The sequence below is a fragment of the Musa acuminata genome, chromosome BXJ3-8, assembly GCF_036884655.1.
Source record: "Musa acuminata AAA Group cultivar baxijiao chromosome BXJ3-8, Cavendish_Baxijiao_AAA, whole genome shotgun sequence".
NCBI classification, from domain to species: Eukaryota; Viridiplantae; Streptophyta; class Magnoliopsida; order Zingiberales; family Musaceae; genus Musa; species Musa acuminata.
Window position 1 is genome coordinate 10,072,980 of NC_088356.1, and position 19,591 is coordinate 10,092,570.

Sequence of the window (19,591 nt, forward strand, 5' to 3'; positions counted from 1 at the left end):
AATACATGATTAGCAGAACAACAAGGAATTAGCAAAAACAAATAAGTAAATACATCATTACCGGACCATGGACAATAATATCATTCTGTAAACCTCACTAGATTCAGTGTGTATACAACTGTCTTACATGAGCTCTGTGAAGAACACCTTTCTGAAGAGAAATAAACAAATCAAGACACTGTGCAACGGAGAGAGATCACCACACGGACGCATTGATACACGATAGGCATTCTATGTAAGCTTCCCCCAATACCTAATTTCACCTTAAGGAAAATGTCATTTAGGCTGACTGAATCACTTGGGGGGAAGTTTCTTGGGGGAATCTGCCTCTTAGGGACCTCGCTGCAGTGCAATCTTCTAATGAACCAGAAAGGTTGCCGATCTTTCAGCGTAGTTACATCTCGCAAGAACAAATCAATCAACCAGTGATGCCCATGAGATGCCATTAATTAGAACAAGTAAACCTCACTAAATTCCCAGACGAGCTGTCAAAATTCCTAGGTTTCATCCTTCAGATAAAATCTGATTGCTTGTGATAAACATAGCACTTGTAAAATGAAGCAGTTCGATAAGTGAGCTCATCTGATGCCTTCTTGATTCAGCCAAAGCGAGACTAATCTTACACCTTCATTGTCTCACTGGCATAGCACAAACTGTATTATGCTTGTGTTGATCCTTGGCATAAGCTAAACCAAAAAGAATGATATGGACATACATGTACAATGATTAAACTGGGCAGATAATGAGGCTTCTGAGCCTCATTTCTTATTTAATATCACCATGCAAATGAAAGCGATGCAGCGGAAAACAAAACCATAGACAAAGAGGACGGCTATACAAAGCGCCCAGTGATTGATGTCGTAATGAAACTTTGCAAGCAGACCGCACCGTGTTATCAGCCATACACCAGAGTACCTGCAAACAGAAGCATTGGTTATGTGTCTCACGGACATGGTAAGGCAACCAAAGTAAAACAAATCATCGTTCTAATTAACGGGTAGGTTTCCCATTCCAAATTAGCAAAATGATCAAAACTGCATCCAAATTACATTGTTCCACAAAAAGAGAAAGAATCACAAGCATCTCCTCCTAGAGAAACTTCAAAACAGGACTTTGGACAGACTTTCAAGCTCAACAATCTACCTGAATAGTAGCATCCACAAGAACCATGCCAGTTTCTAGTGGGAGGACCGACAAGGTTGCAATTGAAGTGTGGAAATTGATAAACATCAATTTCTATTACCTTTCTTTCTACTTTCTTTTCTATACTCCTACTGAGATACACCTAGATCTTCCACCTCAGTGTCACTCATTTCATGGTTTATTGACAGAAATATGAGATAGGAGATGTCAAGTTCTTGTGTCTGGAAGTAACAAGATAGCTTTTTGTACATTCCATCTAATCTTTGGCACCTTTGAAGCATCTCAAATTGTACATGCCAATCTAAGGTTATCATCGTCTATTTAGCTTATGTGAATAAAACAATTCTTGTTGTGTTACTAAATATGCCATACTTTGCCTTCATTTGAACGCTTTTATGTACAATCAGCAATCAGTTTCCCCCAATTGAGCTAGAATAGGTCTTTCTGGAAACAATTTATAACCAAGATGAACTTAAATGGATTGCACATAGTGAAAAAAAAAAAAAACTTTGATATGAGCAAGCATACTGAACTTCCAGATCTTAACATATCCCTATCTTAGAAACAGGGAAAATGCAAAAAGTCTTTTTCTTCCTTTACAGGATTGGATAGAGCTAAATGGTAAATCCTTCATATGTAGGATTTGGCTTTTGAACTATTAGATTCCAAGTGCAAAAAAATGTTCTCAGTCAATGTTCTTTTACAGAGCTTAATGGTGGAAAAAGATCTGTGTAGTCAACCCCAAATAGTTGAGACTTTACAGCTTCCTTATATGAAATTCAAAACATATTTTCTTGAACTGTGATATAGCTAGAGAGAGAAGTTCAGTTTAAGAGAAAGATGTCAAGAGATATGTTGTGATTACCTATACATAAGAATGTTAGTAGAACAAAATTCGTGAGACATTCTAACTAATAAATGATAATTTGGGTCAACCAAATTTATGATGAATGTGAAAACTGAAAGTTAACCAGCTCTATGTAAAGACCCTACCCATGTATCACAGAACACACAAAAGGCTGAAATTTGAATTTATGGCCTACTCTTATACCATGATAAAAACTGATCAAATAAGTAACCGATATCCCAAAAAGCTTAAGCTAATAAGAATAAGCTCAACTTATGATGGTCCTACTTGCCTGAGATGCAATTATATTAGTGCATCACTTAAACATGTTTTTATCGGTATGTCATTCCACACGTGAATCTTTCAGACATACCATATTGATCTATAGTGGAATAACATCAAGAATTTCGACCCACTTTCCGTGGACTCAATGAAGGTAGAAGTGGGTATATGATCATATTTTATATCAAATTTATTATGTTTAAAATTTAAAATTTATTTGTACATACATGTATTCTTTAAATATAGAATGTGATACTTGCCTGATATATGTTTTTATTTAATATTTATTGTTTCCTAGACTAGAACCACTTTAATTTTATGAATATTCTTTGTATTTATCAAGAAAATGTGGAAAGAACCCTAAAATAGGGTTTTCTTAGGTTTTTTATCAGCCCAGAGCAATCTAGCACTTGCCTATGTATCATGTTGTGTTAGTACATCAACGCAAACCAGACCCATAGTGTTTTTTTTTTTTTTGCAAATATTTGACAAACTATAATGGTTAAAATGTCAGAATGAGAGCTAGAACTATAATGTTTCAAACTTAAAAACCACTGAAACCATTAAATTATTAATGCTGGTTGGAAATATTTATCTAGGACAAGAAAATTTAGAAGCAATAATTTAAATATATAAATATAGCACAACTACATTCTGTTTTGGTCATGAGAAATGGAATTCTAAGCCATGCAAGCTGCAACTACATTTCCATTATTATTTTTGATAACTTTGTGTAGAAAGTTCTTAGCTCCATTGTTTCTCTTTCGTTTTTTTGCTTTCAATAAATATCTAAAGTCTAAACAACCTAGTCAAACATACATATGCAAACGCAAAATCAAAGCAGAATCATGACAAAACTTGTTCATACATAATAAGCAAGGTAAGTCAAACGAACCTTTCTGCATTAACAATCACAAATGCTTCCAATGCCCACTTTGGGTAGCATAAACTTGTTAGTATCTTTGAGTTTTTTGGCTGAGTTGATATCAACGTCAAAACAACAGGAAGAAGAGCAGACCACTGCAAAATCAAGTATCAACATTGCCTTAGAGATGAACAAACAAAAAATAAGAGACTGCAAAGTAAGCATCAAATAATGACATACATACCAGCTGAGCAGAACCTGGTTGGAAGCAGATGGCAAAAGTATAACCAATACCAGTTACACAGTATACAAGGGCAAGCAGAACAATATAGTTGTCAGCAAATAATGACCTCGGGTTGCTGAAGAAAAAGAACATTGAGAGATAAACTACAGGCTTCACAGCTGTGTTGAAATGGTCAATGGTATCTTTTGATAGAAAATAAGCCAGTGAACTCATTCCAGATGCTCTCTCCCTCATAAATTGCAACTTTTCCAGTGAAAATGATCTCAAAGCGCCAATCTGGCCCAAGAGAGCTACAATGTATACACAAAGATCAACACAAAGTTCAATTAATCACCATATAAACTGGAAGGAAGGAGATTCACAATAACTTTCATGATACATAGTTCCACACACTAGAACAGTCAACTTCCTTAGTCCAAATAGTTCCATATGCTGTTTCAGTTGGATGTTTTTTCTTCAGAATTAGTTCCACATGCTGTTTTGAGGTAAAGAATAATGCATAGTGAATTCCTGAAACTATTCATATATCAATGCCCAAAGTTCTTTTGGTTGCATATGCACCTACATAGGATATAAAATGGACTTTGCTTCTAGTTGCCAGTACATACATACACTGTAAATACATTTACACTACACTGTAAATGTATGTGGGGGAACACACTGTGCACCAAAGATAAATAAAAGAGTAACTAGAAGAAAAGAAATCCAGTTATAATTTGTTATCTTCAGCAAGGTTCGCCGTACCGTACCGTACCGGCGTTTCGACCCGCGCTCGGTACGGTACGGTACGGGTGTACCGACCGGTATACCGAGGTGTACCGAGCGGTACACCCGGGTGTGCCGAGCACTGTAGCACTGTAGCAGTGCTACAGTACTGCTACAGTACCGGAACGGTAAGAGGTGGTCCGCGTACCGAAAGTCGGTCGGACCGGTACGTACCGCCCGTACCGGGCGGTACTGTTCGGTACGGCAAACCATATTCTTCAGGAAGGATAGCAATGTATTTCAGATTTCATGATTAAGTTTATTACACCAGTCAAAAGAACATGTGAAAATCTTGATTGAAATTTTCTTTTTAAAATAGTGCAATTTTTTGCACCAAGATTCTTACTGTTCTTATTTTCTTCATGAAAAGCTGCCTATAAGTTTTATCTCATGATACAATAATAACAATAACAACAAAACCATGAAGTTCCAACTATTTGGGTCGATTCATCATTGATATATATAAAAAGTCATATTTTAAGTTAATTTAAGAATATTTAAATCTTTATTTATAATTTTTATTAAAGTGTTTTTAGGTTTCCGTCTATCTCTCATCGTACCATTAATAGTAGTTGCTCCATCCATATATTTTTTTAGCACATGTTCATACCACCTTAGATAATTTATCCTCTATCAAGACGACACCTAATTGCTCACAAATCATCAATCAAACTTCGAAGTTTTAAAAGTGAACATTATTCCAATATACTGATATTATTTAGTGTTACTGTGAAAACTATTTGATTATTTTGCTTGCCAAAGATCATACAGTGTTTCAAAACATTGTTTCTATTTGTTATTTTACTAGGAAATCCTAATGAAGTTAGGAATTGTCTGGCTAGAAAAAGATTACTGCCAAAGGGTACATTGCTTCTAGACCTATTGAATTTTTTTTTTCCTTCAAATGATTTTGACCTTTCAGCATATATGCTAGATCTGAAACTTACAAGTCTTCTTTTTGTTGCAATTAGTTGTAGAATCTCCCCTAATGAGCTAGATCTCCCTGCTCTTACATATAGATTCCCTTTTTTTTTTCCACATAACTTATTTGTTGAAATTTCTAAATTTCAATATTTAAATTTGATCAAAGTTATGTCCATCCAGAAAAAATTGGCAGACTTTCTTTCAAACCTTATAATGAGTGTGATCCTTTCTAGAAATTCATGATCTTTTCTTCTGTGTCAAATCATTGGATTCCCTTTTCTTTAATTTGCTTTTACAATAATTTACAGCCATGAATTCAGTACTGATAAGCTCAAATGCATAATCTTCACAATTGAGAATCATATCAGGCATCTTTCCCAAGTAGTTGCCACATCAAAATGAAAATTCACAAACAAAAATTTGCTTCACATACTAGGCATCACTTAACCTCATTCTTCTCAATTTAACACCTCATAAGCTAAATAACTATACTTTCTAGTAGGCTCATAAACAAAATCATGCAACCACTCCTAACGGTAATCAAACAAGAAAAAAAAAACTATATTTTTATGCCAAAGAGCTGTGAGCAGGGTCAAAAAATTTCTTATATTTTGTTTCTTGCAGAAATAATATGTCAAAATAGTTATTTGCAACTTACAAACAGCAATAATGGTGTATGTATAACCAGCTACCCCCAAATTAGAGTCATTTGCTTTAGCAAGTATCCCTAAGCAGACTCCAGCGAGACCAAGGATCAAATAATCAACAGCTAGTGTTGTAGCTTCACGCAAACGCTGCTTGAAGACCCTATAGATGACAAGGCTTTGGCATTAACAAACAAAAAAGGTCCATAAACAAATAACAATATAAACAGCAAGTTATGGTATAGATAAATCCAACATATATGAACGTATAAATGATCTTCAAGATAATAACATACCTTCCAAGGTAGTACTTATACTGCTTGAGTTTACCAGGTGTCCTTCGGTTTGCTAAATCTTTGGATTTTGAAAAATTGTGCTCTAAGTGATCTCGCTTTTCTTCAAAGGCACCTTTTATGTCTCCCCAAACATCAGCATCACCAGAATCCTCATCTGAGCCAATCCTATCAGAACTTATTCCACTCCTAAATGATGCATTGACAGAATCGACTTCGTTGCGCATATCAGGGGGCACATTATATCCATTATGCAACATCCATATAAGTGGCAACTGATTGGATTTAACAGCTGTACTTGTGCCTGGCTTCACTATACCCTCTAAAATGTCGATAAAGTAGTCTGGTGGATTGACACGCTCAGGGACTACAATCCCAAGGCCTGAAAAGTATTCTTCAACTTTCCTCACTGGCCCTTGATATGCAATTAAACCACCTTTTGCCAAAAGTATTAAATCATCGAACATGCTGAACAAAGTGTAGCTGAAGTGCCAAAAGGATTTTAAAAAAAATTAATACTAGTCCAATAGTAGCTTACTAAAATGAGTGGCTTTTATAATTGAAGTGAACTACAGGATACAAAGCATTAATAATGATCTCATGACTGTGGCCTTAACAGCATGTCAAGAATAAGACAATAGACAATTGTTATCAAATAATCTGATTAGAGAAATATTGCTGAGTCCAGAACTTATTTCAAACCCAGAACAAATAACATGCAAGATCCACCAAAAGAAGCTTCATAATTTAGATAGCCCTTCAATACCATGTGGTTAACCCTGACAAATTGCAATTAGCTAGTTCAGATAATTGATGTCACATATTGCCTATCGACACATTAAGGGAGCAATTATTTCCTTTTGTATCTTTACACACTTCAAGGTCCTCAGAAATTGGCAGTTGCAACTTAAGCAAAGATGACAAGAATTTTGAGAATTTTATGATTTATATAAAAATTTTGCTCCTTAACTGGGTTAAAAGGATGTCCAGATGACAAGCCTTAAAAAAAAAAATTTCTGAACAAGGTAGTACAGTATACATGGTTCCCAATAAAAATCATCTATAGATCTAATAAATCAGACATATGACAATATTGTATATGGTATATAATTATGCATTGTACAACTTGCATCATCTCTAGCAATGTTCCAAAAACTAAATTGGTTTTAACATTCATAATATCATTTTATGCATTTTATGCATCTTATACAAGAGAGAATTTCGCCACTACCAGAGAAACTTATATCAGAAACATCATGAAAGAAAAGATATAAATGAGGCCAGACATTGGCATTCTATTTTTTCAAACAAACCTGGGCTGGTGAACCACCATGGAGATGTTTACCCCTTCAAGTGCCTCACGACGAAGAGCTCTAAGTAGCAGCAGAGATGAAGAACTATCCAAACCAGATGTTGGTTCATCTAGTATCAAAAGAGATGGTTCCATGACCATCTCAAGCCCAACATTTACTCGCTTTCTTTGCCCACCAGAAATTCCACGCTTCTCTACTGTTCCAACCAAGGAATTTCGAACTGCTTGCAACCCCAATGACTCTATAGTTCTTTCAACAATTAGAACTCTGTTGGCTTTTGGCATATCTGCAGAAAGTCTAAACAAGGGGAAAACACCAATTGTTACTTGGATAGTTTACGAGCCACAATACTGAATCTCTTAGATGAGAAATAAAAAACAGAACGAGAAAAATTTGCAAGTTGACACAATCATATTAATAGGAAAAAGAAAAAGGAAAAGCAATTTAACCTGCCACAGGAGACCATAATGAAGGGAAACACAGGCGCTGAACAATTTTCAAGAATGAACCAAGCAAAAGAAAAAGCAGGGAAGCATGCTTAGAATAATAAATAACTAATAAATCTGAAATGATGTGAAGACGAGTGCAACAAAGATATAGAAACCAGAAGGAGGGCACAGCTACCGTATGGGCCAAGACAGTGACAGGATATTCTCATTCACATTTTCAGTAGTAATCATCAATCTGTTGTGATCCACACAATAGAACCAATATCCAGAAGAAAGATGATAGTAGAAAGTTAAGAAGAAAAGAAACCAATGCAATTATATCTTGGTTTGCTTCTGATTTCTAAGGTACCAGAAAGAATGGTCTTTTAAATGGTCATTTAAAATGAATGAAATAGTGCAAGAAGAGTTTCATTTGGCTGTAAAACAAATTAGTGTCCAACTTCAACATGACATGTAAATGGAAAGAGCCCTAAAGAGATGCAAGAAAACCAGATGAAGAATCTACAGACAATCATACAGTCAAAAAGTACACCAATAGCATATCCTTAGAATCTAGACAACCATACAATCAACAATTACACCAATAGCATATCCTTGTTTAATAGTTCACATGCTTAACATGTCTATGTCCAGATCACAGAGTAGTGAAAAAAATTATATTTTTCCAACTTTAAAGTTTAAACCATACTACTCATTAGGATAGTAACCAAGCTGAAACTGTAAACAGACAAGTCTCACCTGCACACGTAAAAATACACACAAAACAGAAAACAAAAAGAAGAAGCAAACAAACAACAAAGATGGAGATGCTTGAAGGAATCTAATCATAAATGAATGGAAAATGGATTCAGTATCTTCAGATAGCTACAGTAGACTTCTAGAATTCAGATTGTTACTATGATAAATGGTATTTACTTATTACAGGATGAAATACCTATAAATAACAGACACAAAAACCTGAAGAGAGGTGTAACTGAAAATTATCATGTAAGTTATCCTGTATAGCTAAGCAGTTCTTACCAAATTCAGAATATTCAACTAATATACCTTTGAAGCAATGTCTTCTGGACATCTTCCCATTAGATTTTGGGAAATATAAAAATATGTCTACTATAATCTATGGAAAAATATTTACATGACTCTAGTTAAATCAGTTTGATCCTAAAACTATAAAAGTAAGGAGAACAAAGATGAGAAGGCACAGAAGAGATCTGCAACGAAGATGAAAAGGAAACAATAGATGCAGATGACAAGATGGAAACCAAGATTAAGATGCACTGCTAACCTTCCAGTAAAATTAACATGCTTAATCTTCATCAGAACTAATAAATTTGCTCATTCAAAATTAAGAACAACCATATTAGCCAACCAAATAGGATCAAGATCGCAATGAAGTCATAGAAGACAAACTTTACCATATTCTAATGCACAAACTCAGTTCTTGTTAATCACTAACAAAACCCCTTAATTTAGAGAACTGAGATTATTGTTCAAGTTGGGACTTGCAACTTTATGGTGAACACTTATATCAAGTAACTCAAGTATGATTCCAGCTTCATTCAGGACACATCATGCTTCTATTGAGTATGTCATCCTCATGTTTAAAGAGTAATACCTTGTTGGATAAATAATATGCCTCAAACCACTATTTCCATATATCATTTTGCTTCAGCATATAAGCATCAGATAAACTACTTGCCTAAAAATAAATTAAAAAAGAAAAATCAATACCAAGAACATGTATATGCAGATATTTTACTTTAAGATATACAAATGGTAATATGAAAAGAAATGAAATGTACCACGCACGATTAAGATATTTAAACTTCATAAGTTACAAATATAGCATCAAAGGTAATAATTTTACTTGATGTGAATGCTTATATGAATGCCATGTGTCTCTTACCTACAATTAGCACTGAACCAAAGATTTTCCTCCACTGTCAAGTTTCCATGCACAATATCATCTTGTGGCACAAAACCAATTATCTTTTTATATGAACGAATAGGTTCAACCTTTCCATTTATTAGAACTAGTCCAGTCATCTGACATCCAGATGTCTTTCCAGCCAAAGCAGTAAGAAATGTGGTTTTCCCTGCACCAGATGGACCCATGATTGCAGTTACATGGCCTGGAACAAGTTTCCCTGTCACACTTTTCAGAAGTTGCTTCTTGTTCCTTTTAAGAACTAAAGATAGATCCTTGAAGGTAATCTCTATGATAGGTCTTGTTCTGATTTCATTTTTAGTAGCCATAGAAATTACTCCTGAAAAAGTCAAGTTCTTCTTTTCTGGCTGTAGCACTTTCTCTTTTTCAATCTCAATGTATGCATCCTTGAAGATTCGTGTACGAGTATGCATATGTTTACCTTTTGTTGCTTTCTTTCTGGGATAAGTGTCTCCAATATCAATTTGAGGACTTTCAGAACTGTCAGAAATCTTTTCGGATGAATGTGTCATATTATTATTACCGAGCATACTTAGTTCCTCAATATCCGATGTCGATGCATCTGATAACTGTCGAGATAGACCAAGAACTTTATATGATTCTTGCAGTTTATTGGATATTTTGCGTGAAAATGTGCGAGATATCTGATTTTGGATTCCAACTGCATGCTTCACTGCTATATTTTTTGCTGCTTTCCATCTTTCACGAGCTTGAACAGCTTCTCTAGCTATCCTTACAGCAGCTTCCCTCGATTTGGCTTGTCGTCTTTCCCGGTAAGTGAGAATTTGATCAGAGAAGTTGTAGATTATCAATAACAACAAAATTAATGCAACCTACAGAAGTTCAGAAAGAAAATGTGCTGTTATTTTATGCTGAATATCATGGTGAAGATTCTTTAATAAACACAAATATTTTTCAGAATTTCTGCCTTGTACTAGAGGGATAATAAACAGAACATACAACTGGGACAATGCAAATGATGATAACACTTATCTAGCTTCTAAATCTTAGAAGAAAAATCAAGAATACATGCTTAATTCTTTTCACACACAAACAAAGAGTTGCTAGATGCTTAGATCTACTACACAAAAAACAACATAAAAAGGAAGAAGCCACAATGTCCTATGGCTTGTTTGTAGTTCATGTAGTGCATACCAGTTTGTCAATTCAATCACCATACCGTGTGTCAATATATTGGTACGTATCATACCAATGGTTAATCGGTTCATTGGTACAGACCTGTAAGACGAGCCTACAGTAGTAGATCTACGAATCTAGCAAATATTTTGGTTATAAATATTCATTAGGAGTCTATGTAAGCAGTTGGTCTTAGTGCCTGGGTAATTTGTCTGAAATGCAAATTTTCATGTCCACGTATGGGTGTATACATCTTTGTTAGCTTAAATAATAAGACATATATTATATTGGTAGATAAACTCATTTATAGAACCAAGGCTCCCAAGGGGAGTGATCGTTTTGTGTTCATTAGTAAACAAGATCCATCTGTTAAGTTGCATAATTGAAAATTTTAGACTTTCATCTATGTGCTACAAATGAAGTCTACAAAATTTCTACTCTCTCTTCTTTATTATTTGACTATAAATTCCTTTCAGAAAGAAATAGTATATTTTTTATTAAAGGTTATGATAACCAATTGCCAACATGAAATCAATTTCAGGTGGCAAACATTAGCATACTGCTTCAGAACTTTAAAAAATTTGCTTGAGCTAGGCCCAAATTAGAAGCATATAACAAGCACTAGTTTACCATTCTTGGTAGCCAATGATCCTTTGATTGACAAACATTTAGTCAAGGGATCAAAATCTCACATACACTCCACTATTGCCCACTCTTGAACTGGCATTGTTGGTCAGTAGAGTACAGTGTGATATGGTATATCACCAAAAAATAATAATATTTCTTCTGAAGTGTTAGCGTATACAGAAAAGCATTTGCATTTGGCATTTTCAGAATACCCTGATATGTATATCTATGATTTAATGTACTTTCTTGAGTTCCTAGACTAAGATGTAGAAATGTGGCATGTATCAGGGTCTCAGATTTGCAACAAGTCAATCAGGTTTCAGTAGGTTTTTGGTATAATCCAACCCAACTCTAACATGAACTTGATTGCATTGCAAAAGCCTAAATTTATTTTAATGCAAATCAAGATAAGTCAAATCAATGGATTCATTATCTTGATCTGGATCATTTTTTGAGCTAATTATTAGTGGCAATGCATGTATAAAGCATATCAATCACTTACTATTTGTTTTGGATAAACATTGTGCAAGTAGATTATAAACAATATTTAACCAACACTACACAAGCAATATAAAAGTAGCCAACAACAACAGATAATTGTCATCAACAATAAAGAGAAGAAACATTAAGTACATAAGATAAAAGTGAGCCACAAGCACGTGAGATGGTTAAGAAAGTGAATCTTATCAGTTTCTGGTTGGATCAAGCACTGAATGATTATCGATCAAGGTTCCAGCAGAAACAAATACCAAAATTAAAGAGAATCAAGTTTTTCCATTCAAGCATGATTCAGAAGAGTGGTTTTACAAGTACAGTTTGGTTCTGGAGCAGAGCTGTTGAAGACCAAAAATGAACTGAACTGCTTAACAGTAGCAAGAAACAAAACATGAATAAAACCATATCATTTGCTTGCCTGAAGAAAAACCATATTACTTACCATTACTAAAGCACCAAAAATAGTCATGCTTTGTTTTTCAGAATTCAAATGGCATGTACTTGACTTGTAGCAACCTACAAACCAGCAGTTAACTTAGTCAAATTTTTTGCATTGAGTTTCAAAACAAAATTATATGAATGTGTACGTTCCTATATATATGTGTATATAGCAGCTTGTATCAAGATGTTGTAGATGCAAAGATGAAAGAAGCATCACAGTAGATGATTTGTCATACAAGGTGTCACCACAAGCATAATTTTTGTTTTCTGATCTTGTTTCTATTGGAGTATACTCAGCTGTCTGAGTTTTAGATTGTTCTTAGACTAAATCAATGAATATCCAGAGGTTCATTTTTCTACCTATAAGGCAAATATATTAATTGATACTTGGCTTTGTGCCATTCAGAATTTATTCTTAAAATAAAGTAAGTTTATTATCTTTCGCTGAATTGCAGAAGGTTTGAAGAAAGAACTACACTCATTATCTAGTTAATAGTGCAGAAGCATCAAAGTCAAGATAGCTATACCAAGTAGATTCATCGTCCAAGTCATTGCTCATTCACATGGAGTCAGGAATACAATGTTGCTCATAAATGAGCCCATGCCATGACTTTCTATAATGAAAGGAAACTCCAAAGTCCATTTCAGCTTCAAACACATCAACAATGTGAAGTAAGGGAGCAAAGCTAACCCAGCCTCAATGAAGAAAGAGACCAATTTTAGTTTCTGCTTTATAACCAAGGACAACTTCAAATTGCCAAGCCTGTGCAGCCCCATAAAGTAGCAGCTGTATCATGCTTTTCCATACCAGCACATGCCAAGTCATTTCCCAGTATATTGGCTTAGGACAGATGTGACTGCTGATGAATGTCATTGAGCGATAAACTACACATGTGATCATGCGTACTAGTTAATGCCAACGAAACATTATACTGCTTTTGGAATGCCTTGGGCCTTGCACCTAGGTTACAATACATGTTGGTCCCTTAATGTTCCTCGAGATTTTAACAACTCAACAAATGGCAACCTTTAGAAAAAGAGTTGAAAACTGACCATATCAATAGGATGATATTTAGTTGAGTATAAGATAATTTGTCTACATTTAGAGATTAAACCATTTGTGTTGGTTAAGCAAGAGCCAGCCAGTAAGAACTTGAAGTTGTTCCTTCTTCTAACGGGTGTTAATTGTGCTCCTAGTCTAATTACATTTTAACTAATTTAATCAAATAAAACTACATGTATATTAAACCTCCCTAGACCCTGCATTGGCGGAAGACAACCTAATCTAATCAAAAGAAACTGCAGAGCAAAATGGATGTGTTCTCATATATTTGTTGTATCATCTCAAAAAGCTTACATGAATATGAAGTATCTTAAGACAAATAAACAAATAATGGTTGCAGTATGTAGCTTAAACACTATACTACACAATTATCTTATGCGGTCACTAAACTGTAAATGAGAACTCAAGCATACAGACATTCTATGTAACTAAATAAAACAGTGAAAACTTACTAGTTTCATAATTAGAACCCATCCTGCAATAGTGTCTGCAAAATGCAAACACAAAATCAGTGTAGCCCAAAATAATGACAAACTAAAACAGAAACGAAGAACCAAGGCAACATTAGATATCAGAATCATCCTCCTTGTTCGAAGGGTACATTTAACAGTTCAGAGAGTGAACAAGGCATTAATAACCATCATTAGTACATATTTACCACAAGAGACCTCAATCTGAAACTAGAGGTGTTGGGCGAGAATAATACCCACTACTGCAATTATTTTTCTGAATGGTGCTTGGACAATAGTATCCTGCTGGGCAGAATAGATCACCACTATTATCAACATCAGCCCAAATGTCTGCACCACCACATGTATGGTTTGGTTTCCAAGGGGGTGGCTGGTACTTGTATCTGCACATTTTTAGAAAATAAACAAGGTATGCCACTTTTACCATGAAAATGTAAAGAATACTAGAATAGTGCAAGGAAAAGGGGAAAACATAATCAACTTACGGATCACAAAGACCTGTAGTTCCATTAAGTTTTGCAACTGGGCAATATGCACCCAAGGGACAAGCTTCATTAACAAAAAGACAAATATTAGAACTAACATGGTAACATAGTTCTTTACATTCTCATACCATTAGCTTCAAAGGTACTTGACCTGCTCTAACCAGTCTAATAGAAATTTAATAAAATGAAGTGATGGTCCAATCAAAATGAGGAATATCATCGTGAACAATATATAGATGAACATCTAAGTGTGCTTCCAGCACATAAAGTTGTACATTTTGAGATAAGCTGTTCATGAAAGCCACAGTCTTCAGTAGAAAAGACATGCATATGTTGGCTTTCAGCACTAAGGGCACATATGCATTTTTTTATTTTCTTGATGGATGTCTAACAAGTACTGCATAAACATGAAGGTGATTCAAGTTTAAGTTGAGAATAATGGGAAGTTTTACGGTTTTTATCTGAGAAATCTAATTAGAGATTTGAGTCTAACTACGGTATAACCACAAAGGGGTTTAAGTTCAACATGCACCAAAATTCTCAACTAGCTAACCAAGGTACATTGAAACTGGGAAATTTAGTTATAGAAATCACAACCAAACATGATAATGTTTAAAACTACGCTTGCAAGTTGGAAGAGGTACTTACTCCCTTTAATGCAACAAAATGACTGTATACCTATGATTTAATTGTCCAAATTGACTTCTTAATGCCCTAAGAGAATGAAGAGAGTTTTTCTTTGCAAGTTCAAACAAGATATTTAAGGAAGAAAGATTTTGTAAGCTGGTCTGTTTTATAGAGTTCTCAAGTGGAATTGTGTCATTGAGCTATGGAAGCTAAAGCTAACTTTTTCTAGGGAGATGGTGATGGATACATTTCAACGAGAAGGAGGTGCTATGCAGATGATTGATCCTATTCGAAAAGAATCTTCAGGAGCAAATACTTACAGGACAATGAAATAAGAAAAAACTTGATTTCTCCAACTTAGACAGGAATCAACAGTTGTGACTATGATTCAGTCAATATGTTGTGCAATGACAAACTTATTGGATTCTAGGTAGATGTATAGATTGGAGAACTCTTCTGAGAACTATTCTAAGACAAAATCCCTATCCTTGCAAATCTATATTCTCAATTTCTCATATTAATACTTTCTTTAGTAAAAAAATTATCATTTTAATCTTGACCTATTACTCCAGATTGTATCAGGCTATCAGTTATCAAGAATGTGAGCAGAACACAAGTTGAGGAAATTTGAGAAAACAATCTCTTGGAGGTTTTTTGAGAGAGTTCATATTGCATCAATTAAAAATTCTAAAGTTGTGGAGAGTCTGGAGACAACTTTCATTCTTAATCACTTTGGAATTGTCCTATCTCTAGAAAGGCCAAATATTTTAACTTGATATTGATATATGTAGGAAGATGGTGAACCCCTAAGCACCTATGGAACATATGCTCTTAAAACTGGCCTTTACTGAGAAAATTGGAAAATGATCTTTTTGCTGTTTGAACATAAAGCAGTTTCCAACAAAGACTTCTCTTATTTAAAGCAATTGGACGAAGAGTAGAAAAAGATTGTAAAGATATTGCTATGATAGATTTTTTGTCATCGTTTGTTGGAGCATTCAGAAGGAGAAGAAAAAAGATTTTGATACTTCGAATGTTAAAATGGTTTATCTGTTTAGTTCCTGAGAGTTGAAATATTCCCATTTATTTTTAAAATTTTGCAATCTTTGAACCTATTCTAACAACTTTTGACTATCCTCTCTGATGAAGTGTACCTAGGGCCCTAATTACCCATGCCTTACTTAAAACAAAGGTGTTGATACTTGATATTGGTGGATCTAACAGGAAATAGCTCTCATAATATGTAAGAACTTCCAAACACTTTTGGTAGATCTTAATAATTAATTTGATACAACAAATATTGAGAAGCAACAGTTACCATCGTGGAATTGCTTGTTGAAAATCCCTGTTGTAAATCTCGAATATTGTTTTCATTAAAAGCATGGCCATTCCTACATGTATTCTTGAAAACAATTTTGCAAAAATATGTTTATGCTTCCTAGAAAAGGTTAGTGTTGTTGAAACTCTGATGTTCCAAGTAAAACAAAATATAAGTATGACACTTTGTATAAGCATCATACTTTGCAAACCTACATTGGCATGTTACATTCAACTATGATTTATCATTCGTGGATGTTGCTAACATCCTTATATTTAGCAGCACCTTAGGCTAAGCTTGACAAACTTTTCTTAAACTGAAGTAACGGTCACATGGAAATACTAAGACTTATTACGTAGAAACACTTCTATGTTGAGCCTCCAGGGACACAGTTTCTGCAAATGGGTTATTCCTAATTCTTAGTTACATATTTGTCAAGGAAAAAGATGAAGTCTTGAGGGACACTTTTTTTAGAAAATTAGGTAGGCAAACAACAACCAAGACTACAGGGATACCTTGCAGGATCAAATACAAACACAAAGCTTGGAAGAGCCAATCACTAATATACAAGTACTAGTTTAGACCCCCGGTGTAAGAATCCCATAAATGACACCCTCTTTAGAGTTGTAATGGAGTTATCCTCCACCTTCATTCTCTCCCAGTTTTGAGCTGACATAACTAGTTGGGGCTGATATGTGGGTGTATAGGGTAGAGCATTGCTCTTAAACATAGCTGAAAACTAATGAATATCCATGGAAAACCAATGTTTTAGGAGAGAAATGGACCACTCTGGCTCCATTTCAAATACTAAATACCAACCTACTTCGAATAAGAAGAAATTAGAGTATCCAGCACAAATACAATCATCATGTTGATAATATTTTAGTAATGCTTCAAATAAAGTGTACAAACAACGTGAAACAACAAAATGAGAATCTTAACCCTGCTAAAAGCAACAAGAGAGATCAAAGAAGAAATATACTTACGTATCATACAAGTAATACCATAAGGGCAGAAAAAGCCTGCACAACAAGGTTGACTATCGAGAGTTCTTAGAGGGATATAATCAGATTCTTGAAGGTCGACATTCACATCTGGAGTAACGCTGCTTGCCCATCCTGGCTCACATCCAGAAACCCATGAACTTGAGTTACAGTTTTTATTGGGTTTCAAGTAGCTAGTCTTTCCACCACTTTCAACGAAACTGCTGAAGTAGAACTTGACTTCTGCTACCGTGCATAGACGTGCAGAAAAATCTGCTTGTCCGAGTGAGTCAAAATAAAGCAGTTAGATAGGCCTTCTCATTTTGTCCCGATACGACTAAGATTATGCATACATAAAGCAATATGATGGGCACTAATATTCATCAAAAGATTATGATAGAAACAAAAAAGCTTGAATCCATCACATCTTGCAGCCATGTTCATGGAGAAAATAACAAAAACTGATTTGCTAAGAAAGCTGCAATATGAAGTTCTTTAAAAGCTTAAGCATCTCTTCTTCCAAAGTCTTGGATCTTACTTTGTGTGAAGTCAATCCCTATAGCAACCGTTCTAGATCAAGACCATCTAAGTAATTTCATCTTAAATCATCGCCATAAATGACATTGGGTTATCTTTTTGAAAAGAAAAAAGAAAAGGTTTGAGGAAATTCCAAGACACTCTAACCAGAACATCAATCAAGATATAAAGCACAAGTTGGACGAAATTCCAAGACACTCTAATCGATAACATCCTAGGACCTAGATCACAAAATCGTGAATGCCCTTCTAAAGCAACTCGGTAAAGAAGCTAGAACCTACGAACTTTACAGAAGCATACTGGTAGAAAAGCAGGATGAACAACTAACAGGAAACCAAAATATCCATGATCTAATATCAAGGGCTCTAGATGCCAAAAATAACTAAGCTAAGAACCTCAAGAACTGCGATATATTCATTATTGAAATTATCAAGGTTTTCTAATATTCTAAGCAAGATGCTCGAACCAATTAGTCAGAAAGAAACGCAAAAAGGACATCTCATACCGGGTGTTCTGTCCGCGCAGTCCCCCAAGAAATCCAAATCCTTGGTGTAATTGAAGGTATGATCCCAATCATGCTGCCTGAAGCTCACAATCCAACAACATCCCAGCATAAGCCCACGACCACCAAACCCACATCGAGCTTCGAGATCGAAAACAATCCAAACAAAAGAAAGAAAGGAAACGAAAGATCGACGAGGGTTAGACGAGACGCACGGATCTTTGATGCAGGAGCCAAAGTTCTCTTTGACTGCCGGAAATATATTTCTGGTGAGCCTATCGACGGTGCTTTGGAGCTGCAACAGCAATGGAGCCGTCTGCGGCGGGTTGACTCGGCCACCGATGCCCTGGCAACGTCCAGCTGGGAGGCGACAGAGGAGCAGGACGGCGATGGCGGCGGCGATGGCCCATCTCGCGCGCATTTCGAGGTCTCCGATCAGAGGCCCTTACCGACTAGGAAGAGAGTAAGGGAGATGAGGAGGAAGAAAAGAGGAGAGACGGCGACAATATGGGAGGAGGAGGAGGAGGAGGAGATTATAAAAGAGGAGTGATTCGTGATGGCAGTGGTGGCGATGACTGTTTCCAACGGTAACGGTGGTAGCAATCAGCGGCGTCTAACTTGTCTGCGGGGATGTCCGCGCCGATCCCTGTTTCCGAATCTTCGGACTTCTTTATCCCTTTCCTGATTCTTATTTCCATTGAAAACAGTCTTCATCGGAACAGAAGTGGGACCCACCGAAGGGGCAGAAAAGTACTTTCATTTGTGCCCGCCGATATGGACCCGAGGATGACCGGTGGCTGAACTCCTCTTTACTGATGAGCCCCCGACGAAGTCAAATTCACCTCCTAACCCTTATCACAAGTTTCCCACACGCAAGCAGTACATGCGACGATGAACGCAGGGATGGAAAACTGACAAGTTATCGAGAACGAACGCATGGCTAAGTCAAAATAAATTGTTGACCTTTCTAAACCACTCTATCTATCGTGTCTCAAATTACCAAGTATAATTTATGATTCTATTTTCTACATTCTCGTGCCCGAAGACTGATTCGATGGACTGTTTCTGAAGGAACACTTTCGTGTGCCTAAATCTCTGAAGTGGTATTTTATATTTCGTATAATTCTGAGATGTTCGATTTATAATGAGAGTAAAGTAATCAGATAAATAGCGTCATCATTCGTCACAC

General features: G+C 35.6%; 1 protein-coding gene across 1 annotated transcript; it reads right to left on the reverse strand.

The window, feature by feature from the left end:
- Positions 1 to 68: 68 nt before the first annotated feature.
- On the reverse strand, positions 69 to 19,020 carry LOC103994514 (ABC transporter G family member 28). The gene is made up of 14 exons (XM_009414876.3): positions 18,618 to 19,020; positions 18,406 to 18,482; positions 17,367 to 17,636; positions 14,436 to 14,499; positions 14,187 to 14,333; positions 13,933 to 13,967; positions 12,419 to 12,492; positions 9,676 to 10,550; positions 7,321 to 7,617; positions 6,011 to 6,490; positions 5,729 to 5,877; positions 3,382 to 3,671; positions 3,168 to 3,292; positions 69 to 915 (listed from the first exon to the last, which is right to left on the reverse strand). Exons 1-14 carry the CDS (start codon positions 18,821 to 18,823, stop codon positions 759 to 761), a joined length of 3,246 nt encoding a protein of 1,081 aa, XP_009413151.2. The 5' UTR covers positions 18,824 to 19,020; the 3' UTR covers positions 69 to 758.
- Between the last annotated feature and the right edge of the window lie 571 nt (positions 19,021 to 19,591).